We start from the raw sequence: 23,119 nt of genomic DNA, 5'->3' as shown, positions 1-23,119 counted from the left end.
TGTTCCATGATATATATATATATATATATATATATATATATATATATATATATTCACCTGTCGGACACCTGGGCTGTTTCTAGTTTTTGTCGTTATCAATAAACCTGTCGTGAACATTTGTGGATCCATATCTGTATAAACGTGTTTTTTTTTTCCTCCAGGATAAATGCCCAGGGGTGCAATCGCTAGGTAAGATGGTTTTACATATTTCAGTTTTATAAAATCTATCAAACTACTCGGGTTGGTAATCCTAGTAAGGATTTTGAGACAAGGAGGCTCGGAAGCGGAGAATTATAAATCCAAGGTCAGCCTGGGCAACTTGTTAAGAACTTGTTTCAAAAATATAAGTTTTTAGAGGGCTGGAGCCACACCTGAGCGGTGGAGCAGTTCCTGGCATGTGTGAGACCTTTGGGTCAACCTTCAGGACCACAAGCAACAAAAGCAAACAAGCAAGCAAAACAGCTGGCGGGGCTGCTGTCCGAAGAGGCCCAGCCACTGTCCATGTCTGCCAGGGTTGTGTGAGTTACCTGGTTTCTCCACGTCTGTGCTAGCATTCTCTGTTAATAGTTGGTTTGATCAGCCATCTCTTTGGCGTGTGGTGACATCTCCTTGTGGTTTTAATTTGCATTGCCTTTAGAGCTGATGATGTCAAACTCAACGTCATGGGCCATGCAGCCTCTTCAGTGGAATGCCTCTCATATCTTTTGACTCTCCTTCGTTAGATTGTTAATGTTTTATGGTTTCGTTTTGATAATTCCTTTTCAATTACAAGCTCTTCTTAGAGCCAACTTTCTGGTTAGTGCTATCATTACTTGGATGATATGAGCTGTCTTGTTTATCATATTCATTAGTATATGGAGCAAAAGGCATACCAAACACTGAGTTTTGGGTTGCAAAAAGAGAATTTATGTTTGCACTTGCCTTTTATGTCTTTGTCTACCAGTTACACACACATATTCACACACAGAGACCCACATGCCATACATGCACTCATACACACACATACATGCCATACACACACACACACACACACACACACACGCACGCACACACACACACAGAGATGCACACGCTACTACTTTGGGGAATTCTTCATTTTTTTTAACATTAGGTAGATACTTATTTGATCTATAGATGAGTGTTTTGTTGCATGTTTGTGTGGGCATCCACCGCTGGAACAGAAGTTTGTGAACCACAAGGTGGTTGCTGGGAACTGAACTCAGATCCTCTGGAGAAAGCAACAAGTTCTTTTATTCACTCAGCCATTCACTCCAGCTCCTATGTAAAACAAACAAACAAAAAGGCACTTTTGTTTTGTTTTGTATTTTTCCAGACAGGATCTCACTATGTAGCCCTGGCTGTCCTGGAACTCACTACATAAACCAGGCTAGCATCAAACTCACAGAAATCCTCCCGTTTCTGCCTCCAAAGTGCTGGGATTAAAGGCACACACCCCCACACCCAGCTCTTTGGGGGGGGATTCTTAATGCATTCTAGATACTCATCCTTGTTAGACACATGGTTATATTAATATTTTCTTCGTCTTTTCATCCTTAACAAGGCCGTTCACAAAGCAACAGTTTCAAACTTTGATGAGGTACAATACATTTTTGTTCTTGTTAACATAGCCTCAGGTCTGCAGGAAGGCAGAAGTTGGAGCGGAGCTCCAGAATCTCTGAAGGCTGCCCGTAGAATCTTTGATAACCATTGCTCTTGGGAATCCATAACATGAAATCGTTGTATTGCTTTAGAAGTCCCTGGGAACACTGGAAGGCGAGCCCACCAGCCTGCTGAGTCAGTTGCGGTCTTCCCACTTTGTCGTGTGTGTTTTCTTTTGTTATTTGTGACTCCACTTGCTATTGCCAAGTGGAAGTTTTGGGCTGCTGTGCCAGATCCTTGCTGATCCTTTCTAAATGGTGGAAATTGTTTCCTTATAGTCATATGGAATGTGCTGTATCAGAAACTAACTGTAAGAGTGCTCATTTGCAGTTGGCAATAAACCAAGCACTTAAAACCAGAGCTTCTTGCTTATAATAGGCCAGGCAGCTTTTGGGCCCCAATCTAAACATTTTTCAAATTTTGCTATCGGCTACGTAGTGGATCATCACGTATTTGCTTTGAGCTATTTGAGTAAACTTCCAAAATATGAATTATTCTTTCTTGTGCTCTATCTCTAAACCTTAAGAAGGACGAGCTCTGGTTTTAGCTTTGTAAATCCCTTCCTCAAAGGGGAGACTTTCTGTATACTTAGTTAAAGGAAAAGGAGGGGTATTTTCCTTCATAAGAGGCCTGCTTTTCCTCTAACAAATCAGACCTCAGGTACTACCAGACTGAGACACCCTGAGAGGTAGGAGCCACGAGAAGACTGTGCCCTCCCTTGATCTTATCTCTGTGTCCAGAATATGACAACCTTGGTCCCTGTAGTGAGTCTGGGGGTGGGGATGGGGGTCTCTCAGACTAGATAGGATGCTCCTCATGATATCCTCCCCCTTGTATATTCCAGAGATCAATAGCAGAACCTGTAGCATCAGAGGTGCTCCATAAAATAATTAGAAATTCACCAACTTCAGTAACTATGTGGTATCTCGAAATTCATAACATCCATGGTTCAGAAAATTTTGTTCCCTCTGAGGGTGAACACTATGCTTCTGCCTTGGTTGTTTCTTAGAACTCCACTGTGTGCAAAATAAGTAGATACTGAAAAAATGTTGGGTCCATCCATCTGTCATCCATCCATTATCCTTCCGTCTGCTAAGCATGTCTTGAATACTGGGTTAAGAACTCTCAGGAATAGGCACACTTGTCTAGAAGAAGGCACAGTCCTGTCCTGGTAAACTAGAACTTGAAGGGAATGGAAGTCATTTCCTGAAATATTTAAATAACATAAGACACTGTGGCTTTCAGGATACTCCATGGCCCCACTAGAGATCTCTGTCCATGCTCCCTCCATCTGCACTGCCCACATGCAACAATGGAGGCCACATTGTTTGGGATTCTCTTAAGTTACATGAGTCAGAAACCTAAGCAAATGTCCTAAGCAAATTGCTCCACAATTCTGAAAAGAAGGTCTAGGCATGGCTAGGGTGGTGAAGCCACTGCCAAGATGGCCACCAGCAGCCTATTGCCCACCTGTCTGGACAGACCACTTCTAGCTCACCCTGACCTGCTGGATGTGATGGCAGGGTCCATGCCAACTCTGGACAAAGCCTTGGGAGATTTGGCAGTTTGGATTTTGATCTCTTAGAACCTAGCTACCATGAAAAGGAATCTAACCGCCCTCATGCAGAGAGAGGCTGGGCAGGAGAGGCTACAACCAGAAAAGCATTTAGTTAAAAATATATCTGAATGTAAAAATTGGGATAGAGGTTTGGCCAGCTCTCGCCAGCCCCTTCACACCTTCTTATGTAGATGAGCTACATTGGGCATGCTAGCCCCAGCAATGTCACATGGAACTGAGTAAAGTCACCTCCTCAGGAGGGCTGGCCAGACCTCCGTCATGAACCAGTGCAAGGCAGTTACTGTTACGGGCAAGTCCTTTTCGAGCAGTTTGTCACCCAGCAACAGGTGGCAGGAAAGGCAGCCTCTGGGGCTCCAGCGAGCCAATAGGGAGCCTTCTTCCAGGTCATGGCTTTCCTTTCATAGGGAGGCTCTCCTTGGGAAGGAGCAAGGACATTCATCATGGCAGCAGGCTTATACTTGCCCAGCATAGCGATACCCACTGAAGGCAAATTTCTTTCCCAGCATGGCCAGCCAGACTCATGGCTGACTCTAATTGGCCGTGACTAAGTTGTGTGACCCTTTGGAGCCTGCCACACCTAAACTCTTTCTCTCTCCGTAGGCACTGGTATTGCCTCCAGAAGAAGGGATGGTCTATGTCCTCTTTGGGTCCTCTCCCCAGAGGAAAGCCAGATGGTGATGAATGCCACTTGCTTGCTTTCTTTTCTGGGGAGCTCGCTATTGTGCTATCTAATTTGTATGTTTCTTAAAAATTATTTTGTATGAGAGCCCAGCAGAACAGTTATTGGGCAACTGGCTTATGCAATAAATCTAAAAGGTCTCAGTAAATACATACATAACTTCTTCTGTCAGTTGAGATGAGTGTGGGCCAGAAAGTTTTGCTTTGTCTTTCTCGTTCAGAGTCAGCATTCCATCGTGGACCTCTGAGGAACACGGAGCTGGAGAGAGAAATCAAAATGAGATGCCTGCTGGAGCACAGCACACTGGCCTTTCTAAATACACACACACACACACATGCACACACACACACACACACACATGCACACACACACACACACAGAGAGAAAGAGAGAGAGAGAGAGAGAGAGAGAGAGAGAGAGAGAGAGAGAGAGAGAGAGCGCCTACATAATGCACTTCCTACAGTCCTAAGTAGCTGGGGCTGGGGAGGGGTAGCAAGTCCTTAGGTTTTTTTTTCTAGAAGGATCTTTGAAAGACTAGGTTGACATAATGACCTAGAATGACTCAACAGTAACAGATGACCAAGCTTTATTATTGGCAAGTGTAACTGAGGCTTGTTTGGAAAGGTTCTAGTGACTTCAATTCCAAGCTTAGGAATAAGACTGTTATTTTTTTTTTTCTTGAGAGGGTCTTTCTGCATAGCTTTGACTGTCCTGGAACTCACTATGTAGTGGAGAATGGCCTCAAACTCAGAAACTCAGAGAGTCATCAGCCTCTGCCTCCCCAGTCCAGGGATTAAAAGAGGACATCACAATGCCCGGTGGTTGCCTTTAAATTTTTCATCTTGAAATCTTGTGTATGCGTGTGCATGTGTGTATATGTTTGTGTATATGTGTGTTTATGTGTGTATGTGTATGTTTGTGTGTTTGTGTGTGTGTATGTGTGTGAATACCAGCAGTCACTTGTTGAAGAGAAGAAAATGTTATATCACTGTCTTCATTTCCCCATCAGGAACTACCCTGAGCGTTAGGTCTACATCATTTGTGTGTTTCTCAATAATTTTCAGGTTTGTTTTCTTAAATAAGTAAGTTGTTTCCCTCCCTATACTTCAATTTTTAGGTTTTTAATCTCTGTACATTGAACGCAGAGTGTTTGCGGTTTTCTGTGCCCTTCTTTTTTGTTTCCCAGGATTGTTTGTGAAATTCACACCATTTTTTTTAAGCAGGGGCTCAGTCTGTGGTGCATGTTCTCGCTTTACTATTTTCTTTCATAGACAGACACACGAATGTTTTTAATGCTGTTACATATTTACGGTTTATGCTTTCAGAAACCTGCTTTTTATGACTTGAGATAAAAATGATCTCCAATTTTATTTTAAAAGATTGAAGTTTCTTTTTCTTTGTCTTTAAAAGATAATTTTACATTTATTTATTTATGTGTGTGTATGCACGTGCACACACATGAGCACATGTATATTGTCATAGGGTTTCTATTGCTGTGAAGAGATACCATGACCAGGGCAACCCTTATAAAGGAAAACATTTAATGGACCTGGCTTATAGTTTAGAGACTTAGTCCATTATCTTGATGGGGCAGACAGGCAGACACAGTGATGGAGAAGGAGCTGAGAGTTCTACATCTTGATCCACAGACAGCAGAAGGGACTGTGTGCCACACTGGGCATAGATTAAGCATGTGAGACCTCAAAGCCCGCCTCCGCAGTGACACACTTCCTCCAGCATTGCCACACCTACTCCAACAAGGCTACACCTCCTAATAGTGCCATTCCCTATGGGCCAAGCATTCAAACAGACTCTATGGGGGCTACACCCACTCAAACCACCACAATCTGTATGGGCACACAGTTGCCAAGGGGCACAAATGAAGGCCAGAGGACAGCTTTTGAATATGGATTCTCTCCATCCACTGTGTGCGTTCAGACTTGCTGATAAGTGTTTACCCTCCAAGCCTCATATTTTTGTTTTGATTTGGTGTTTGTGGTTGTTACTGCTCTTTTGTTTTGTCTTAAACTCTTACCTAGCTCTGATTTTTGTGCATGTTGTCAGGTCTGTCTTTTCTTCTTTTGTGAAAAAGGCAAATCATGTCACATGTCCTCAAATTTTTCTTTTGTCTTCAGTCAGATGAAACTCCAAATTTTGAAAATGGCCTGAAAGCCACTGTGGGATCTCATCCGACAGCCTCTCCCACTTCACCCCCTATGTGCTTCTGAGGGGGCATGGTTCTCCTTGCTCTTCCTTGAACTCCCCTCAGAGGTACCTGCTGCAAAACTCTTGACTCCTTCATCTACATGAATTTCCACATTCCTATAGGTCTTAGTCAGTGTTCCATTGCTGCAAAGAGACACACGGATCATGTGTAAAACTCATAAAAGATTTAATTGGTGCTTCCTTACAGTTTCCCAGCCTTAGTCCATTGGCACCATGGGAAGCATGGTGGCTCACAGACAGACATGGTGTGGAAGAAGTACCTGAGGGGTTTATACTCAGATTCATAGGCATCAGGAAGAGAGCCACATTGCACCTCATGTGGGGTTTTGAAACCTCAAAGCCCACCCCCAGTGACACACCTTCTAACAAGACCACACCCTAAATCTTTTCAAAGCCGCCACTCCCTGATGACCAAGCATTCACTATAGTTCTTTACTGACCCCCTCCCTCCCTAAGTCTCTGCTCAGATATTGTCCTATCACAGTCTTCTCTGGACATCATAACTAAAATCACACACACACACACACACACACACACACACACACACAATCACACACTCACAATCTCTACAAACTCTATTTTCTGCTTGGAAGAATTTACCTGAAAATCTTTCTGGGCCTAGTGTAGGTGTGTGTGTGTGTGTGTGTGTGTGTGTGTGTGTGTGTGTGTGTGTGTGTGTAAATTGTTTTTATTAAATGTCTTTATATTAGGTTTCTAATTCTTAAGTCTTAATAATTTGCTCTACTTTTTGCATAGTTAATATGTGACCATCTCTGCCTTCTGACTTCCTCCTAGTCTGACTTCAGTTGCTTGTTCAATTATTTCCGCAGTCTTTGTTTATCAGAAATAAGCCATACATACACATATTCATGTATATGTGTACATATATATGCACAGATACGCTCTGCATTTGTTATAAATAAATGGTAGAACACCACAGATTGTTCTGCACCTCGCCTTTTCCCCCACTTAACGATATATGCTAGAAACAACCCCACAGTTAGAGGGTCATCGCATGTTAGACTTGCCTCTTACTCTGCTGGGTGGACATGCCTTGGTTACTTGATCTTTGTGAATGCCACGTAGGTCATCCTCGGTCTCTGTCAGGGCCTCCTAGCCTGTCCCTCACCCGTCTTTCATCAGTGCTTCACAGGATGGCCAGGCCTCTTAGACTTCCATTCTGGTTTTGTCGACTCCTGGTTCAGGAACCCCGGCAGCTTGCCAACGCTCACAAAACAATGCTGAACTCTTACATGCTGTAAATACAGTCCCACACAGTCTCTTTCCTTCTACTTCGGACCTCTGAGCCTGCAAATGCCCGCCCCCTAAGCCTATGCCTGGAGGTTTTTTCCAAATGTTCAATTCTGTTTTCTCTCAGCCAGCTAGGGGCTAAGCTCCTCCTCCCCTCCTCGTAGGTAGAGCACAGTGCACTCAGGGCCCGTGGCAATCAGAGATTTAAACCTGCTAGCCTGGTCTCAGGGGCAGGTCCAGCATAACCAGACCTTGTGCGGTGAATTTGGGGTTAGGCAACTAAGAGTGAATCCATTACCGAGAAGTACTTTTTCTATTGAATTCCAAATTCCACTGGGACCAGAGATCGCTGAAGTGAAAAGCTTCACTTATGTCCGGACTTTAAGGTAGCTTACAACACAGTGAGTCACACAAGCACAATTAAGATACACAACACGGTGAAAGTGTGGTTCCGTGGAATCCTAGGTGGGAAAAAAAGCCCCTCCCTCCTGCAATCTTTAGCCCACCATCCAGGTTCAGGATAGCTGCCCGGCTGCCTGTTGAATAAAGAGTGTACTAAAACGCAGCCACCAACCTCCTGTCCCCAAAGCCATCTTTTATCACACTCAAATGGTTCCCTAACCTGTGCCGACGTCGCTCCTCTGAGCAGGGGGCGGCGTGGGAGCGTGTGGGCCGGGGTTGCAGGCTGGGAGGGCAGCTGAGCCCAGCACCTGGAGCGGGTCTGGGCGCCGCGCGGGGCGCAGGGGCGGGGAGCGGGGAAGGGGCGGAGACTGTCGCCTGCCTCCCCACCGGCGGCGGCGGCGCAGGGCCGCGGGGTGTCGGCAGCAGCTGCAGCCGCCCGCGCCACCCCCTCGACCGCGGCTCCCGGGCGAGTGAGGGTGAGCTGAGCTCGGCGGGCAGCTGCCACCCCGCGCCGCCGTACTGAGCAGAGTGGAGCGGCGGCCCCGGAGAAGGCAAAGTTGTCAGTCTAAGCCCAGACATGCCGGGCAGCGACACGGCGCTCACGGTGGACCGGACCTACTCGGATCCCGGCCGGCACCACCGCTGCAAGAGCCGGGTGAGGGCGCGCTCAGGGCGGCGCGGGGGTGCGAGTCGGTGGGGAGGGCGGGGGTCGAGCCGGAGATGCTGCGCGGTTGAACCCTTCGCCGGCCTCTCCCAGCCTGTAAGGTTGGAAGAAACCTGCGGCCCGGGGGCCACCGCTGAATTGGGAGGCTAGCCAGCCTACACTGCCACCCCGGCTCCGCGACGGTGTCTCCCGGCCAGAGAGCGCACGCTGCTGGCACCCGGGACACCCAGGGTCTGGCTCGGGGCACCGCCACCTGCGGGGCTCAGCGTGGCTGCTGCATCTCTAGTCCAGCAGCCCAGTCCCCTGTACCACCGTGCGCCCCAGATGCGCTGCCAAAAGAAAAAAAAAAGAAAGAAAAAATTCAAAGTCCGTTTCGGCGTGAACGCTCCGGAGTTGGGAGCCGTGCAGAGCGGGTGCCTTAGCCACGGTTTTCAGTGTTAATTTGCTGTTGCTGATTTTGGCTGTGAGCGAAAATAGCTCTTCTGAGCAAGCTGTGGAGACCGACCCTGGAGGGCTTCAGTATCAAGACTGAGGCCGCAGCTGCAGCCCCAGCCCTGGGCCCTCCCAGGGAATACCTTCCGTCCTGGACAGCTCCAGTGTCCAGGCGGGGTGGGGCGCCCAAATTCCTTCTCCCCTTGACTGATTAAAGTGCCATTTGAAACAGCACCTCCTCCACTATGGCAGACCATACCTGGAGTTGTTCTCTGAGCCTCCAAACTTCTGGCTTGTCTGTGGAATTGGGCATTTCGGTGTCAGCTACCCGGTGTAAAGTTCGTCCAGGTAGACCAGGCATAGTTTACCCCACCACCTCCAAGCTCTGTTGATCAGCCGAGAAGTTGTTGCCACAAGTGACAGTCGTGTGCCGGTCCCTCATACAGAGTGTGCAGTTATAGGTAAAAAAAAAATAAATAAATAAATAAAAATAAAAAAAAAGAAAAAAAAAGAAAAAAAAAGAAATGAAAAAGTAATCGATTGTCCCCGAAGTGGTATGTTCGCCTCATTGCTCTCCTCACTTTAACTCCTCCGAATCAATTTTAGAAAATGATTTTTTTTGAAACACAAATTTAATGTGTTTGGTGGAATCGCTCCTCCATCGACTGATTCTTTCCCGGTTTCTTTAAAAGTTTCATAACAAATACACTAGGCAAGTATTCCAAAACTCCATTTGAGGAAAAAAAATTGGAGTTTTGGTTACCTGCAGCCAGAAGTTTGGAAGGTGACTGTTCATGAACACAACTCTTTGAAGGAAGGATCTTTTCCTAAGGCTTTTACAATGGGGTGAGGGTAAAGTTAATGTTGCCGTTGACAGGAGAAATTGCAGTCTTAAAATAATTTGAGAGCCTGAATTGTCACAACTCAATGATCTCTGTAAATGTTCGAGGGAGAGCTGAGAGCTAGTTGATAAAACTCGTATGAGGGTTCCAAGATTCAAGCTTTGTTGCCAATTGGATGATGGGTAACAGTAACCAGTGCTTATGGACTTGGGCGGGCAATAGAAAGACAGGCTGAACTGCAGGCTCGAGTGTCTTTTCCACGCCCCTCAAGTCTCAGAAAGTGTTCAAGACCTCGTGTGGAGGGGATTTACGCATTTTCTTTTAAAGGGTGCTTAGGGTTGTACTTGTTACATTATCAGCAGGAAGAGTCTCAGTCTGTATGTAAACCGTGCCGTCAAACTGCCTTAGATGCTGAAGGTACTGATTATTCTACATCACTAGTCCATCGAGCAGATGAAATCTAATGAAGACTAGGAAAAAAAAATTAGAGGGAAGACGGCCAGAGTCGAGTAGGCCCAGGTCACACAGCTCAGCTTTCCTGGAGATCCCAGTTTGGCCTTCTAGGCCCTCTGCTTTTAGCTGTTGTTTGTTGTTGCTGCTGTTGTTTAGGGCTTGTTTTTGAAACAAGGTCTCACTGTGTAGCCCAAGCTGGCCTGGAATCCACGATCCTCCAGTGGATTAGCCTCCCCAGTGCTGGAATTACAGGCATGCACTGCCCTGCCTGGCATTGCTCTTATGTTTTTTGTATGTTTTCCTGCGGAGATATCAAGGTATCATGAGAACTAATATACGGACTTGTCTCGAGTGGGGCTGGTGTAATTTGGCATCCCTCCTTAAGGCTGTAATAAGTCCGCTGTAATGAAGGCACAGAGAAAGCTGTTTTGCTATTGCAGAAAGCGCCATGTCATTAGGTGATCTAGCAGCTCCTTTGTGGAGCTCAATTTGATGGAGCTATAAAAAAGCATTTCCCCCTTACACCCAGAACAGTATGCAGTACAGAAAGAAAGAAAGCACCAAATGGCATCAGGGCTTAATTTCTTGACGCGTCTCTCTCATTGGAAATAAACCAGGATTTAAAAGTCATCCCTGTAGTCAGTCTCGCGGGCAAACTATTTCTTTTAAGATGCTGTTGATTACCTGGGTGGATGTGTGGAGGTGACTAACCTCTCAGGAGCCTCTAGTTTCCCCCCAAGAACACCTTGCTGATTAACACATGGTCATTTAAAAGCTTCAAAATTTTCTACCCATTGAGGGTGAAAGAACATGCCCACACTTATGCCGGGCTTTCTCAAGCCATTGAGACTAAATGGCAGAGGACCACTTTAATACTGAGGAGGCCCATTTTTACAGCCAGGTAGACTAATTTAGATCCCCCTCCCCTTCCAAAGTGTAACTAGTGACGTTTCTGGTCGTCGCTAAGCTAAAAGGCCAGAGTCATTCATATTTTTAAACTTCTTCGTAAAACTCAAAAAGTGATGCTTGTTAACTCGACAGACATCACCCCTTTCTGCTCTGAAAGAAAGAGCATGCATAATTAGAGCCTGCATTTTTTTTCCTCGTGCCCTAGATAATCAGAACCTATATTGAGAATATAGGCTTTCCGTCCTCCACACCTTAACTGGTTTTGGTTAATTATGCGCGAGTCCGGTTGTTTTGTTTTGTTGGTCGGTTCTCACTTTAAATGCCCCCTGAATGCCACTTTCAGCCCCTCGGGTGCAGCTATGGACTGCTGAGGCTCCAGGGGCAGACATAGCTCCCAACTGGCTGATCACCAGGGCAAGGGCCTGACTCTCTGAGACTCCAGTCCCCACTAAATGGAGCAGGTGATGTCAGTTCGTTCTTCACCTAGTGAATGTGACTCTTACTTAAATCAGAATTTCTTCATCTTTTTGAAATTAAACAGTTGTGTGATTCAGTTATTACTCCTTTCATCTGCATGCATTTTTTTTTCTTGCTACTATAATATCACTACCACTTGGCATTGCTCTCCTGCTGTCGGCCGCTTGGCTTTCTGTGCCGTCTCTGCAGTTGGTCCATTAGCTACTTAGGCCCTCCAAGAAGGGACTAGATTGTTTTCCTTCCTGGCAGTGGACTGTTCCTATGTGACTTGGACCCCTATAATATTATCCCGCGCCTTAGTTTCTTCTTCAACACAGTAGGGATGTTATAAGGAATGTGTTATAAGCAATTGTGTCTATAATACATGAGGCACATAGTAAGAACCCAATAGGTGGTAAACTTACTTTGTTTATTATGTATTTATATAATGTTATCAAGCGGTTCCATAGCTTGGAAATGGAAAAACTCCTAATTCTGTGACAGACCCCACTGGGCACCTTTTGTGTACCAGCTGCCGTTCTGGGCATCCGGAAGAATGATAGGAAGTTAACAGTCTGGGCTCGCTGGGTGCTTGCTGCCTGGTGAGTTTGTCTTTCTTGTACTGTGGCCCATGGCAGTATAGCCGTCTCCTTCACAGAAAGAATTGAACCTAGTAAGTACAAAAGTAACTGACATCCAACATAAAACCCTTATGGAGCCTGAAGGCCACCTGTCACACATTTTGAAGGCTCTGCCTTTGGGAACAGTCCCAGTGGGTGATGAGTAATGACAGAGGTTGTCAGGGAGAGGGGGGTGTCGTGGCCCTCCCACAGTGGAACTGGCTGAGCAGTGAGTCGATTGCTCCGCTTGTTCCCAGGCAGGAAGTAGGACAGATAGAAACAGATTCTTGTAGGTGCCACTGACCTAGGGAGGTGGCAAGCTGAGGAGTTTGTAAGGGCTGTTTTAATTAGTGATGTGTTTCATTCTAAGGTTCAGCAAGGAGCCTGAACCACGCCAAGTGCCTCAAGTCACAATTTGTTTACGTTAGGAGAGGAGGTTGGTGGCACCTATGTTTTCTGGAGCTCTGCTTTGCCGCAGGCTCACTGACTCTCCCTCAGAGGGAATGACTTACCCGCCACCAGCAGTGGCTCACACATGCCTGTCACATCCGCTGCGGAGCGCCGCCACAGCTGCTCCCAAGATCTCAGAATCTGTTTTCCTTTAGATACTTCCTGAATTCCCAGAGCCCAAACCCAGAGCCCTAGATGAAAATTACCCACGTCTCCAGGAGGATCTGCAGCGTTTTTAGCCTCACTGTTTCTTAATTGTGTTTCTGTGTTTTCAGCGGAGGGGGTGGTGAGAGCAAAGGAAGAGAGGACCGTGAATCACTGTACTGTGAATCAGAATTAGGACTTCTCATCCCTTCTAAAAGGAACATCAGGATACATGATGTGCGCATCATCTAGCCACTGCATAGATGTGGAAGGGGTTCAGACTTCTCATCCCTTCTAAAAGGAACGTTAGGATACATGCTGTGTGCATTCTCAAGCCTCTGCATGGATGTGGAAGGGGTTCGAGTCGAAGGGGAAACAGTGTACTTGCCGAGTGGTTTTCTTTAGGGAGGCAAAAAGAACATGCATGAAAGGGTGTAGTAACAACAATAGCCAGGAAAGGGTGTAGTAACAACACTAGCCAGGAAAGGGTGTAGTAACAACAATAGCCAGTGCACATCAGTGGCCTCATAGAGAACGGAACTACTAAGTGCTTCAGTCTCAAGCTCTCCTTAATCCTGACAGGGTTTTTCTGTATTTCTTTGGCTGTCCTGGAACTCGCTTTGTAGGCCAGGCTGGCCTCGAACTCACAGAGATTGGTCTGCCTCTGCCTCTGCCTCCCAAGTGCTAGGATTAAAGGTGAGCACCATTGCATCTAGCCTGGAGCTTGGTCTTAAACCCTTCCCTGGTGGCCCCAGGGCTGAGTGCAGGAGAGCAGCTTGGTCCTGATAACCCAAGGAATGCGTTAGGCAGCTCAGTCTTGATGAACCATTTGGCTGCTTTGGGGCAGATGCGTGTGGCACCTTCAGGGCACCTCCTTATTTGTGTGTTGCAGGTGTTTATGACACACCTTTTCTGGTCTTTTGTACAAAGTCCTTTACTCCAAGTTAACTTGTTTTGTTTTGTTTTGGGCTGTCCTGGAGCTCACTCTGTGGACCAGGCTGGCCTCGAACTCACAGAGATCCACCTGCCTCTGCCTCCAGAGTGCTGGGATTAAAGGTGGCACCACCACCGCCCAGCTCCAAGTAAACTTTTGAATGAATGTTATGGGATGATGATTTGTGAAAGTTTTATAGTGCCGAGGCTAAGAGTTATGTTTGGGAGTTTAGAGAGGCTTTAAAGGGTATTAAGTAAGATCATGGGTTAAGATCATTAGAACAGGGCTGGAGAGACGACTCAGAGGTTAGGAGCACTGGCTGCTCGTCCAGGGGACCCCGTCTGAGTCCCAGTATCCTCGTGGAGGCTCACAACCACCTGTAACTCTAGTTCCAGGGGATTTGACTTCCTCTTCTGGCTTCCAAGGACACTGCACACAGGTGGTGCACAAATATATATATACAGGCCAAACAACCATACCAAACAAATAAATGTATATATTTTTAAATTAGACAACTACCTTTGAGCTCGATATTTGGTCTTCGGGAGTGGCCTCTGGCAAGCACAGCGGAAGTGGTTGTTCCCGTGAACACGAGTTCAGACGGTGCCTGGGAGTCTGTGTGCCCTGACTGGCGTGTGTGCTCACTCCTTTGTGTTCTTTGTGTTGTACAGTTGGTCATCGGGCAGTGTTCCGGGAAGTCCCTCGGAGCAAGTCGCCGCCTCTTGTGTTTCCCTCACCACACGTTGGGGGAAGTAGACCAGAGTGGTGCAGGCCTGCTGGTTCGGGAGTCTACCTCCGTAGTGTGCCCTCGGGCACGTTCCCCAAGTTACCTTTTTACAGAAGCATGGCATATTTCTCTTGGAGACCTGTTGCATAAACCAGATGCTGCAGCATGAGCCAGCAGCATTCGCTCCAATACCTGCTCCGTGACCAGTGAACGCTAGGGTGGAGAGGGCCGGCAATGGCACAGCTGATGGCAGCTGCAGCTGACGCTGCTTCCGGAGCTGCCTCACGCCTCGCGATGGAGGCCCCAGGTATGGTTTGCCGCACTTTGCACACGAGGCCAGGTCTCTTCAGCGATGGCTTCTGGAAATGCATTGCACTCAGTGTTAGACTTCTCTTGCCTCAGCTCTAAGGGTGTGTGAGGAGCTTGATTGAGGGCAACTGAGATCAGCTGGGAAAACAGTGACCTAGTGACCATGCCAGGACCTTTATGGGGTCCTTTGCTGGACTGGTAGCCCGTACTTCTTATATGGTGTAGGGTTGGGAGCTTAGACTCCAAGGTTTGTCATGTTAGAACTTGAAGAGGATATACATGTATGCATATGTATATATGCATATTATACATATCATACATATTATACAAGTATGTATATTATGTATATATGCATGCATATATATGCATATGATATGTATATGTATGTATATAGTGTGTGATATGAATGTAATATACATACTTGTATAATAAGTATGTGTGTATGTATATGTGTGTGTGTGTGTGTATATATATACAATTTGGAGCTGGGGATTGAACTTAGGGCCTTGTGTGTGCTAGATAAATGCCCTACCATTGACCCACACAATCCAGAACCCTGGAAGGGAGTTTAGACATTACCACCTGACCATTCCATTCTCAGAACTAGAAAAGTATGTCACTCAAACTATAAAGAGTAAAATTAAACGACCAATACAGACTGATTGGGACTCACCATTTCCCATCTGTTTTCTTAACAGGGAATCCCTTAAAAAGGAATTGCTTTAAAATGGTATATGTATATTTAAAGCGAAGATCTGTGTCAAATATGTATTTTAAATCAAGTTATTTATTTTAAAATACACACTCTATGTACTGCTGGGGCTTGAACTCAGGCCCTACCAAGTTAATTGCTAAACTCTATAGGAAGATTATCTTAGCTAAGCTAGGGAGGGTGCACATAAAATTATTTCCAGCAGAGGGACTTAGGAGGGGGCTCGCTGGGTAAGAACAAGAGGGCTTGAGTTTAGTTCATGTTAATAACTTGTGTAAAAGCTGCATGGCCTATATATAGAGAGTTATAGGTCAGAGACAGGCAGATCCTGGGAGCACCCTTGCCTTCCAGTCTGGTGTTAGCAAATAGCAAGTTTTCAAATTCAGTGAGAGACCTTGTCTAAATTAAATAAATAAATAAAAGTGGGCCGGGTGGTGGTGGCGCACACCTTTAATTCCAGCACTTGGGAGGCAGAGACGGGTGAATCTCTGAGTTCTAAGCCAGCCTGCTCTACGGAATGAGTTCTAGAACTGACTCCATAGCTACTGGGAAACCCTGTCTTGAAAAACCAAGAAAAAAAAAAGGAGGGCTGGTGAGAAGACTCAGTAGGTCAAGGTGCTTACTGCTAAGCCTGATGACCCGAGTTCAGTCCCTGACACCCGTATGGTGAAAGGAAGAGAACCAAGGCCCACAAGTTGTCTTTTGAACTTCGTATTTTACTGTGGCACACACACATGCCCTCCCCCAAATAAATATAAATAAGTGTAATTCTAAACTCTAAGGAAAAAATCAGGTGGGGCGTGACAAAGGAGGACACCTGAGGTCTTGTTCTGTTTGTTATCAGACACACCCCACACCTCCCACATATGTGTGGTCATATACCCTGCCACAAACCCACAGTTCTCTCCATGAAGAATGAACTGAATGAACTTGAAACCGTGGGACTTTTCTAGGTAATAGTATGTATTTGAGTGATTTGGTGTTAGATCAGTAGTACACTTCTGAGTTTATTTGCAGGTTTTGGGGGGTCAGAAGCTGCAGCTGATGCATAAAAACCACCACGTAGCTGCGCCGGGCTTGGCGCTTAAAAACCATCCTCCTTGAGGCCCCTGGCAGCATCTCTGTGTTTTCAGTATCAAGTTGTGTGAAATGAGCTCATCCTCATCGTGGCCTTCTGCCAGCTGGGACAGGAAGCAGGGATTGACACACAGATGCACAAGCCGTTTGGTGCGCTGTGCAATCTGCAGGCATGCAGCTTGCAATCCCTCCCACCGAGGACCATTGACTCTGACGCCTTCGGGTCTACGAGCCTCCCATCCAGAGAAGCTTCTAGCACCTCCCGTCCTTTGCAGCATACAGCCTGAACGTCCAGCGCCTGAAACGCTTCAAAAGTGGTTCAGATTTTGGGTTTCCTTGGGATTTCTGGAGTATTTGTGTGTACAACATAAAGTACGTCGGGCTTGGCACCTGAATTCATTTAAGTTTCGCACCCACCTGTACACATAGCCCGAAGATCACTTTATGCCGGGTTTTGTATACCTGTGTTTTGACTGTGCTCCGTCACGGTGCTCAGCTGTGACATTTCCTATGTGTTGCATCATGTTGGTATTCAAATTTTGACGATTTTTTTTTCTTTTTCTTTTTGCTAAGAACATCCACCTACATATAACTTTTTACAACCAAGCCTTAAATCCAAATCAAAACCTTCATCTAGTTCTTGGCTAGGGAATGCATCCTCTGTTCCATTGCAAACAGGGGATGGGCAGAGCACCCAGTGGCCTGTTGAGAGATGGCACATGCAATGGCAGTCCCCAGTGGCCCTCTGAGGGAGAATCTGTGTAACTTCTGCTGTGTACACTGACTGGACCCTCACCTAGCCAGACATTTCTCCCTAAGTGCCACACCTACCTGCCCGTCAAAGTCTGTATGGCAGATGAAGACCTCGCTCGCTTCCTCTCATTCCCAGTGGATGTTTTACCATCCAGCCAGTCCCCAAGCCTCATTCCTGATACACTTCCTCGGCCACTTCCTTCCCCACTCCATCCGAGGTATACTTCTTAAATGTACATCTACTTCTTCTTTATCTGTGACGTGGCTCTCCCAGCAGGTTTCTGGCTTTGAGGAACAAAGTGACGGTGGAGAGCGGAGAGCGTGGGCTCGAGTTAAGCTTGAATGTCACCTCTACTTGCCAGCTGTGCAAGCAACCACCGGAAGTGGTTTTAGAGGACTTTCCGCGGCTCTCCTGTGGGTTAAGTCACTCACAGTCCGCCACAGAGAGTCCCAGACTCCAGTCCTTCCCACACCGCCCACATAATGCTTGATGGCCACCTGCACGATTATTTCCTTAATATTTCTAAGTCAGCTCACCCTCTAAAACTTAAATTGATTTTACAATTATCAATGTGACTATGCTAGCTAAATGTGTTTGAATTTGAGGCCTGCAGCCCCAGAGTGAAGGGTTGGGGCTTGGCTAGGGAGGCTGCGCCCTGCCTTTGTCCTGGACTGGATCAGCAGGATTGAGGTGAGGCTTGGAAAAAGAAGCCTCCTCACTCCTACCCTGTTATTTAATGATTTCGTCATAGGCTGTCTGAAGGAATTCAGAATCATTAAGGAAAACCCAAGCCTTGGTGCAGCTGGTCCCCCATCCCTTTCTGAAATACTCGGTGGACATATGGCCTGGAAGATGCTTAGGAGAACATTTTCCCAGCTTTACCCAATAGGAAACTCAAATCCAAATTCGATGGAACTGAAATATTAGATTGCACACACGCTCTTCCTCTCCTGTTTTCTTTTTTCCCTGTGGCTTTGGTTTGGTTCTGTCTTTGTGCATACATTCGTTTGTGTTACATACACTCATCATCAATAGTTCAAGAATGTTTCTCGATTTTACAGTGTAAGGAAAGTGGAGTGGGAAGTCCTTCTGTATATGTGTTGCTTTTATTGGTTAATGAATAAAGAAACTGTTCAGGCCTATGGCAGAGCAGAATAAAGCCAGGCAGGAAATCTGAACGGAGGTATAGAGAGAAAGTAGGCGGAGTTGAGGAGATGCCATGTAGCTGCCTATGGAGACAGGTGGCAGAGCGTTACCCAATAAGCCACAACCTTGTGGTGATACACAGAATAAGAGAAATGGGTTAATTTAAGGTGTAATAGTTAATAAGAAGCCTAAGCTAATAGACCAAACAGTGTTTTAATTAGTATAGCTTTTGTGTGATTATTTCGGGTCTAGGCGGCCAGGAAACAAATGAGCAGCCTCCCACCTACAGGAAAGCATACCTGGATAACCATTCTGGTCTGTTTCAGTCCAGTATCCAGTAGGTTACACAGGTTATTCAGCAATCTCTTCTAGCACAGACTTCATGAGATGAGTTTCCGTGAGGGCCATGAGTGTGTTCATGTCACAAGGCTACACTGTTTGGTAGGTTCTGTGCATTTTTCTACTTATATCGTTTTCAGCTTGCCCCAGGGTTGTCTGGAGGGAACCCAATGCTGTGTAGCTGGTGGATTACTTCTGTGGGTGTGGGTAAAATGTCAACATCCTCAGTTTGGTTTCTGTGGTGTGCAAATGGCTTTCGAAGTTGAGACATCATACATTGAACTATTGGAAGTTTGTACATGTGTGTTTTCTGTGGTACCCTTCAAATCCTTTGTGTATCAAGTAAGGTGTAGACCAATTGCTCTAATTTTACATAAATATTATTTGGAAGGAATGAAGTCCACCATGGTAGGTGGATGGTAGCCTGCCTAGGTGGGAATCTTTGCAGGAGGTTGGGAATGAGTTGTGCCCACTCTAGGCTGTTTGTGTCTACATTATATTCTCTTTAATAGTCCAGTGACCTGAGAGTGATGGAGGCAGGCAGCGGAAGACCTTCTGCTAACAAACAGAACTCCTAGAAGATGCTTATCTTTAGGATGTTCAGAGAACACACTCAGATTGTGGAGCAAGGGAAAATTCAAAATTGTGTGATTTTTTTTGAAATAAGATTGAACATAATTATGGTGTGTGTGTGTGTGTGTGTGTGTGTGTGTGTGTGTGCTGACTTGGAATGAGAAGCAGTTAAGTAATGCCTGGAGCTGCAATCCCTGACAGGAGTGTTGTTCAGAACTCATCCCCTGACTGAAAACCATGCTTTGGTATCTAAAATGCTTAACTTCAGCGTTTGCAACTGTGTCTGAGGTCAAAAGTCTCTCCGTCTGCTTTATAAACCTAGCATGATCATCACGAAGGCCCCAACTTGACTTCAGGTCGCCGACAATGTACTATTTTAATCTCACTAATTGGAACAGGTGGCCTCTGTTTGCGACTGAATCACTGGTTGGCACGGATTTCCATTTATCTGACAATATGAGGCCCATTCAGTAGGAGCTGCTGCTGATTGTTTTGGCACCAGGCAGAGCGCTTGCGAGTCCAGCGAAAAAGCACGGGGGGGGGGGGGGGGGAGCGGGGCAGGGGGGGGGGACGCCTCGAAAGAGGTGGGGTGGAAGAAATACAGCAACAACTCTCTTACATAGGAAGCACAGCACTCGTGGAGACTGTGACTCTGGGTAACATGGCCAGGTGCTGAGGCGAGGCGCTCACACGTGCTCTTCTAGATGAGGAGAAGGTCTCCAGTGCATCCTTTGACTCTCCGCGATGAGTTGGCCAACTTCAGGAGGACCTTGTGATGTCTTAGTGTTTTCACAAGCACCGGCGCATCTTCAGGCATAGGGAAGGGGAATGCCCCGGTGACTCTTCTTACCCCAGGAGCTCAGGCAGAAACTCCTTAAGACACGTAGAGCAGAGCTGCCCTGCGATTATGAAGCTCTCCAACCTTTTATCTTTACAGTCAACATATGTTGCAGGCATTGCATTGCCACGATAAAATGCCAGACATTAAATGCAACTTAAAAGACGGGAAGGTTGGTTTTGCCCAGTTTGAGAAGTTTTGGTCTGTGGTCTTTGGTCCCATTGATTCTGGGCTTAGGGTGAGGCAGAACATTGTGCCAGGAGGAATACGTGGCAGCGAGTGCCCACTTAATGATGACCAAAAGAAGGGACTAGGGACCAGTGATAATCTCCCAGAACATGCTGCCTGTAACTTCCTTCTGCCAGCTAGACCGGGCTTGCCCTCCAGAAGCAGCCATTCTTAACCGGTGGGTCGCAACCTCTTGGGGTCAAAGGACCCTTTCGCAGGCTCAGCTAAGACCTTTGGAAAACGCAGATGTTTACATTGCTGTTCATAACAGTAGCAAAATTGCAGCTGTGAAGTAGCATGGAAATAATTTTGTGGCTGGGGGCGTGGTCACCCCAACATGGAGAACTGTATTAAAGGGTCGCAGCATTAGGAAGGTTGAGAACCACTGTGCTAACAGGCTCCAGACTCTCCACAAGTCCGACCAGCTAGGATGCCAAGCATTTATTTAACAATGAGAGAACACTGGATATTCAGACTGCCATAATGCGTGTTCATAGTGTCATGTCAGGGTATAAACACGGAATCCCAGCTTCTTAACCTGATACCTGGATTCTCTCAAATAACTGCAGTCCAGCACTTGACCTGATTTCCTTCTATAGTGACTACCAGTTCCCCCGTGCTTGTGGATACCCTTCCCGTACTCACTTGGGCCGTGGTTGTGCCCTCTTCACTTGGGCATGGAGGCTGACACATGGATAAGACCTTGTCAATGTTGAATGACTGAATACAGACGGTATGTATGTTGGGGCACAGCAAGGTGGGACTGGAAAGGCTGAGAAGCATGTGTTGCCTTCAGTCTATCCATGTCAGTGGAGAGGAACTGGTCCTGGCTTAATTGCTGCATGAGATGCCTGTGTGTGCCTATCCCAAGATGTGCTTATTAGCCTTCTCTGTATTGGAGGACTGTCTCGCTTCCAGCCAATGGTAATTAGGTATGTCAGCAACTCGCACATGCTTCTTTTGGCACGCACAAAGCATAGGCTGGGCGCTGAAGTGCTTTGAGCCAAAGAACACCTGCACTGCTGCTTATGAAGTCGCCACGCTGAGCATGCGCCTTTGCTGTGTAGAACACGAGGCACTACAAGTGCACAGTGAACAAACCAACAACAAGTTATAGACCCCCCGGGACCCCCAGCTCACCCACCTCAAGACCAGGTCTTCTTAGGGCTTTGGTTCCTGCTAATAAGCTAGGTAAAACTGGTAGCTCATTTTAATTGAAGTTTTTCCTGTTTCAAATGAGGTTGGGTCATTGTGGTGGTTTGAAAAAAAAAAGGTCCCAAAGGTAGTGGCACTATTAGAAGGTGTTGCTTTGATGGCGTCGGTGTGGTCTTGTTAGAGGAAGTGGGTCACTATGGAGGTGGGCTTTGAAGTCTCATATATGTTCAAGCTGTGCCCAGTGGTTCAGACCACTTCCTGTTGCCTGCCGGTCAAGATGTAGGACTCTCAGCTACTTCTTCAGCACCGTGTCTGCCTGAAAGCCTCCATCTTGCACCATGATGATAATGGACTAAGCCTCTGAAACTCTACGCCATCTAATTCAATGTCTTTTCATTTATAAGAGTTGCCATGGTCATGGCGTCTCTTCACAGCAATAGAAACTCTAACTAAGACAGTCATATTTGAAAGTTTTGAACTTTGTATGTAACATGAGGGCCGGCTTGTTGGGGTATCTGTTCCGCCCGGCACCCCACAACCGGCAATTCCCAAGAAAAAAATCACACACAGGACTCCATAAGATTATAAAGCTGATTGGCCCATTAGGTCAGGCTTTTTGTTAACTCTTATAACTTATGTTACCCCATTATCCTTATCTACATTAGCCACATGGCTCCGTACCTTTCTCAGCTGGGCAACTTACATGCTGCCTCTTCGGTGGTCTATGCAGGAGTGGCGAGGGAGCTTCCTGCTTCCCAGAATACTCCTGTTCTCATTGCCCCGCCTCTACTTCCTGTCTGGTTGACCCACCTATACTTCCTGCCTAGCCAATCAGCGTTTTATTAAAATACATGATTGACAGAATACAGACAATTCTTCCGCACCATTTGTAGACTATTTTGTTTTACAAGAAGTTCCTGGGAACGGTAGTGACATCTCCCTGTATCCCTTCGCCAGTTTCTCCTGATAGTTGAGTCTTACAGAACTGGGTAGCCTAACAGGTTGTGCTTCCGTAGACTCAGAGCAAGTGTTTGTTTCTGAGCCCTCTGTTTGTCTATTCTGATCATGTACCCACACATCTTCTGAACAGAGTTGCAGGAGTCTCTTACCTATCAAAGAAGTTGCTGTCCATATACTGCTCTCTGGTCTTATCATTCCTGACCACACTAATTTCTCTTATTATGTAGCAGTTGAAAAAGATAGTCTTCGAAACAAAGCCTGCTTAGTGTTGCACGGTTTCCCTGGCTCGAAGTTCAGGTATACCACAACCACACCCTCCACTGAGGCTTTCATCAGTCTGAAACCCAAGTATCAGCCAGGACCAAAGTCTCAAGGAACACTGCTCTGATCCTTTTGCGTGCTCTCTGGCTGCTTCCAGAATTATGTCTGTTGCCACCGCAGGGCAGAGACCCTCAGAGACTGCCCACCGTTCCCTGCCACCTGGTCCCTTCACAACCTGGCAGCTTGCTTCCTTAAGACCTCCACAGTCTCTCCATTACGTTGTCTCTCTTACCTCTAGACCTTCCCTTAGAGAGCTCACCTGATTCGGTCAGGCCCAACG

The 23,119-nt window shown here is 46.5% G+C and overlaps 1 protein-coding gene and 1 long non-coding RNA gene across 6 annotated transcripts in view; one reads left to right on the top strand and one right to left on the bottom strand.

Moving 5' to 3' along the window:
• Nucleotides 1–23,119, top strand: part of Tmcc3 (transmembrane and coiled-coil domain family 3) — a 262,277-nt gene that overhangs the window by 182,129 nt on the left and 57,029 nt on the right. The window contains exon 1 of one of the 3 annotated variants that reach the window (XM_085683190.2): nt 8,237–8,451. The exons of the other annotated variants lie outside the window; for them this stretch is intronic. Within the exon in view, the coding sequence (XP_085539316.1) occupies nt 8,374–8,451 (78 nt within the window). The 5' untranslated portion in view covers nt 8,237–8,373. Of the gene's footprint in view, nt 1–8,236; nt 8,452–23,119 lie in introns of those variants that run through there. 3 annotated transcript variants of the gene reach the window in all.
• LOC125390069 (uncharacterized) lies at nt 884–8,105 on the bottom strand. Of its 3 annotated transcripts, XR_015736768.1 has the most exons (4): nt 8,017–8,105; nt 7,172–7,399; nt 4,073–4,175; nt 884–1,278 (listed from the first exon to the last, which is right to left on the bottom strand). It is a non-coding gene; the product is annotated as an uncharacterized LOC125390069 (long non-coding RNA). The 3 variants fall into 3 exon arrangements; XR_014999709.2 differs by lacking the exon at nt 8,017–8,105 and having other exon boundaries at nt 7,172–7,996; XR_015736767.1 differs by lacking the exons at nt 7,172–7,399; nt 8,017–8,105 and adding an exon at nt 5,953–6,263.

The sequence above is a fragment of the Myodes glareolus genome, chromosome 26 (genome assembly GCF_982192425.1).
Source record: "Myodes glareolus chromosome 26, mMyoGla1.1, whole genome shotgun sequence".
NCBI lineage: Eukaryota > Metazoa > Chordata > Mammalia > Rodentia > Cricetidae > Myodes > Myodes glareolus.
The sequence above is the reverse complement of the archived record's forward strand: the minus strand, read 5'-3'. Positions and strand labels throughout refer to the sequence as shown.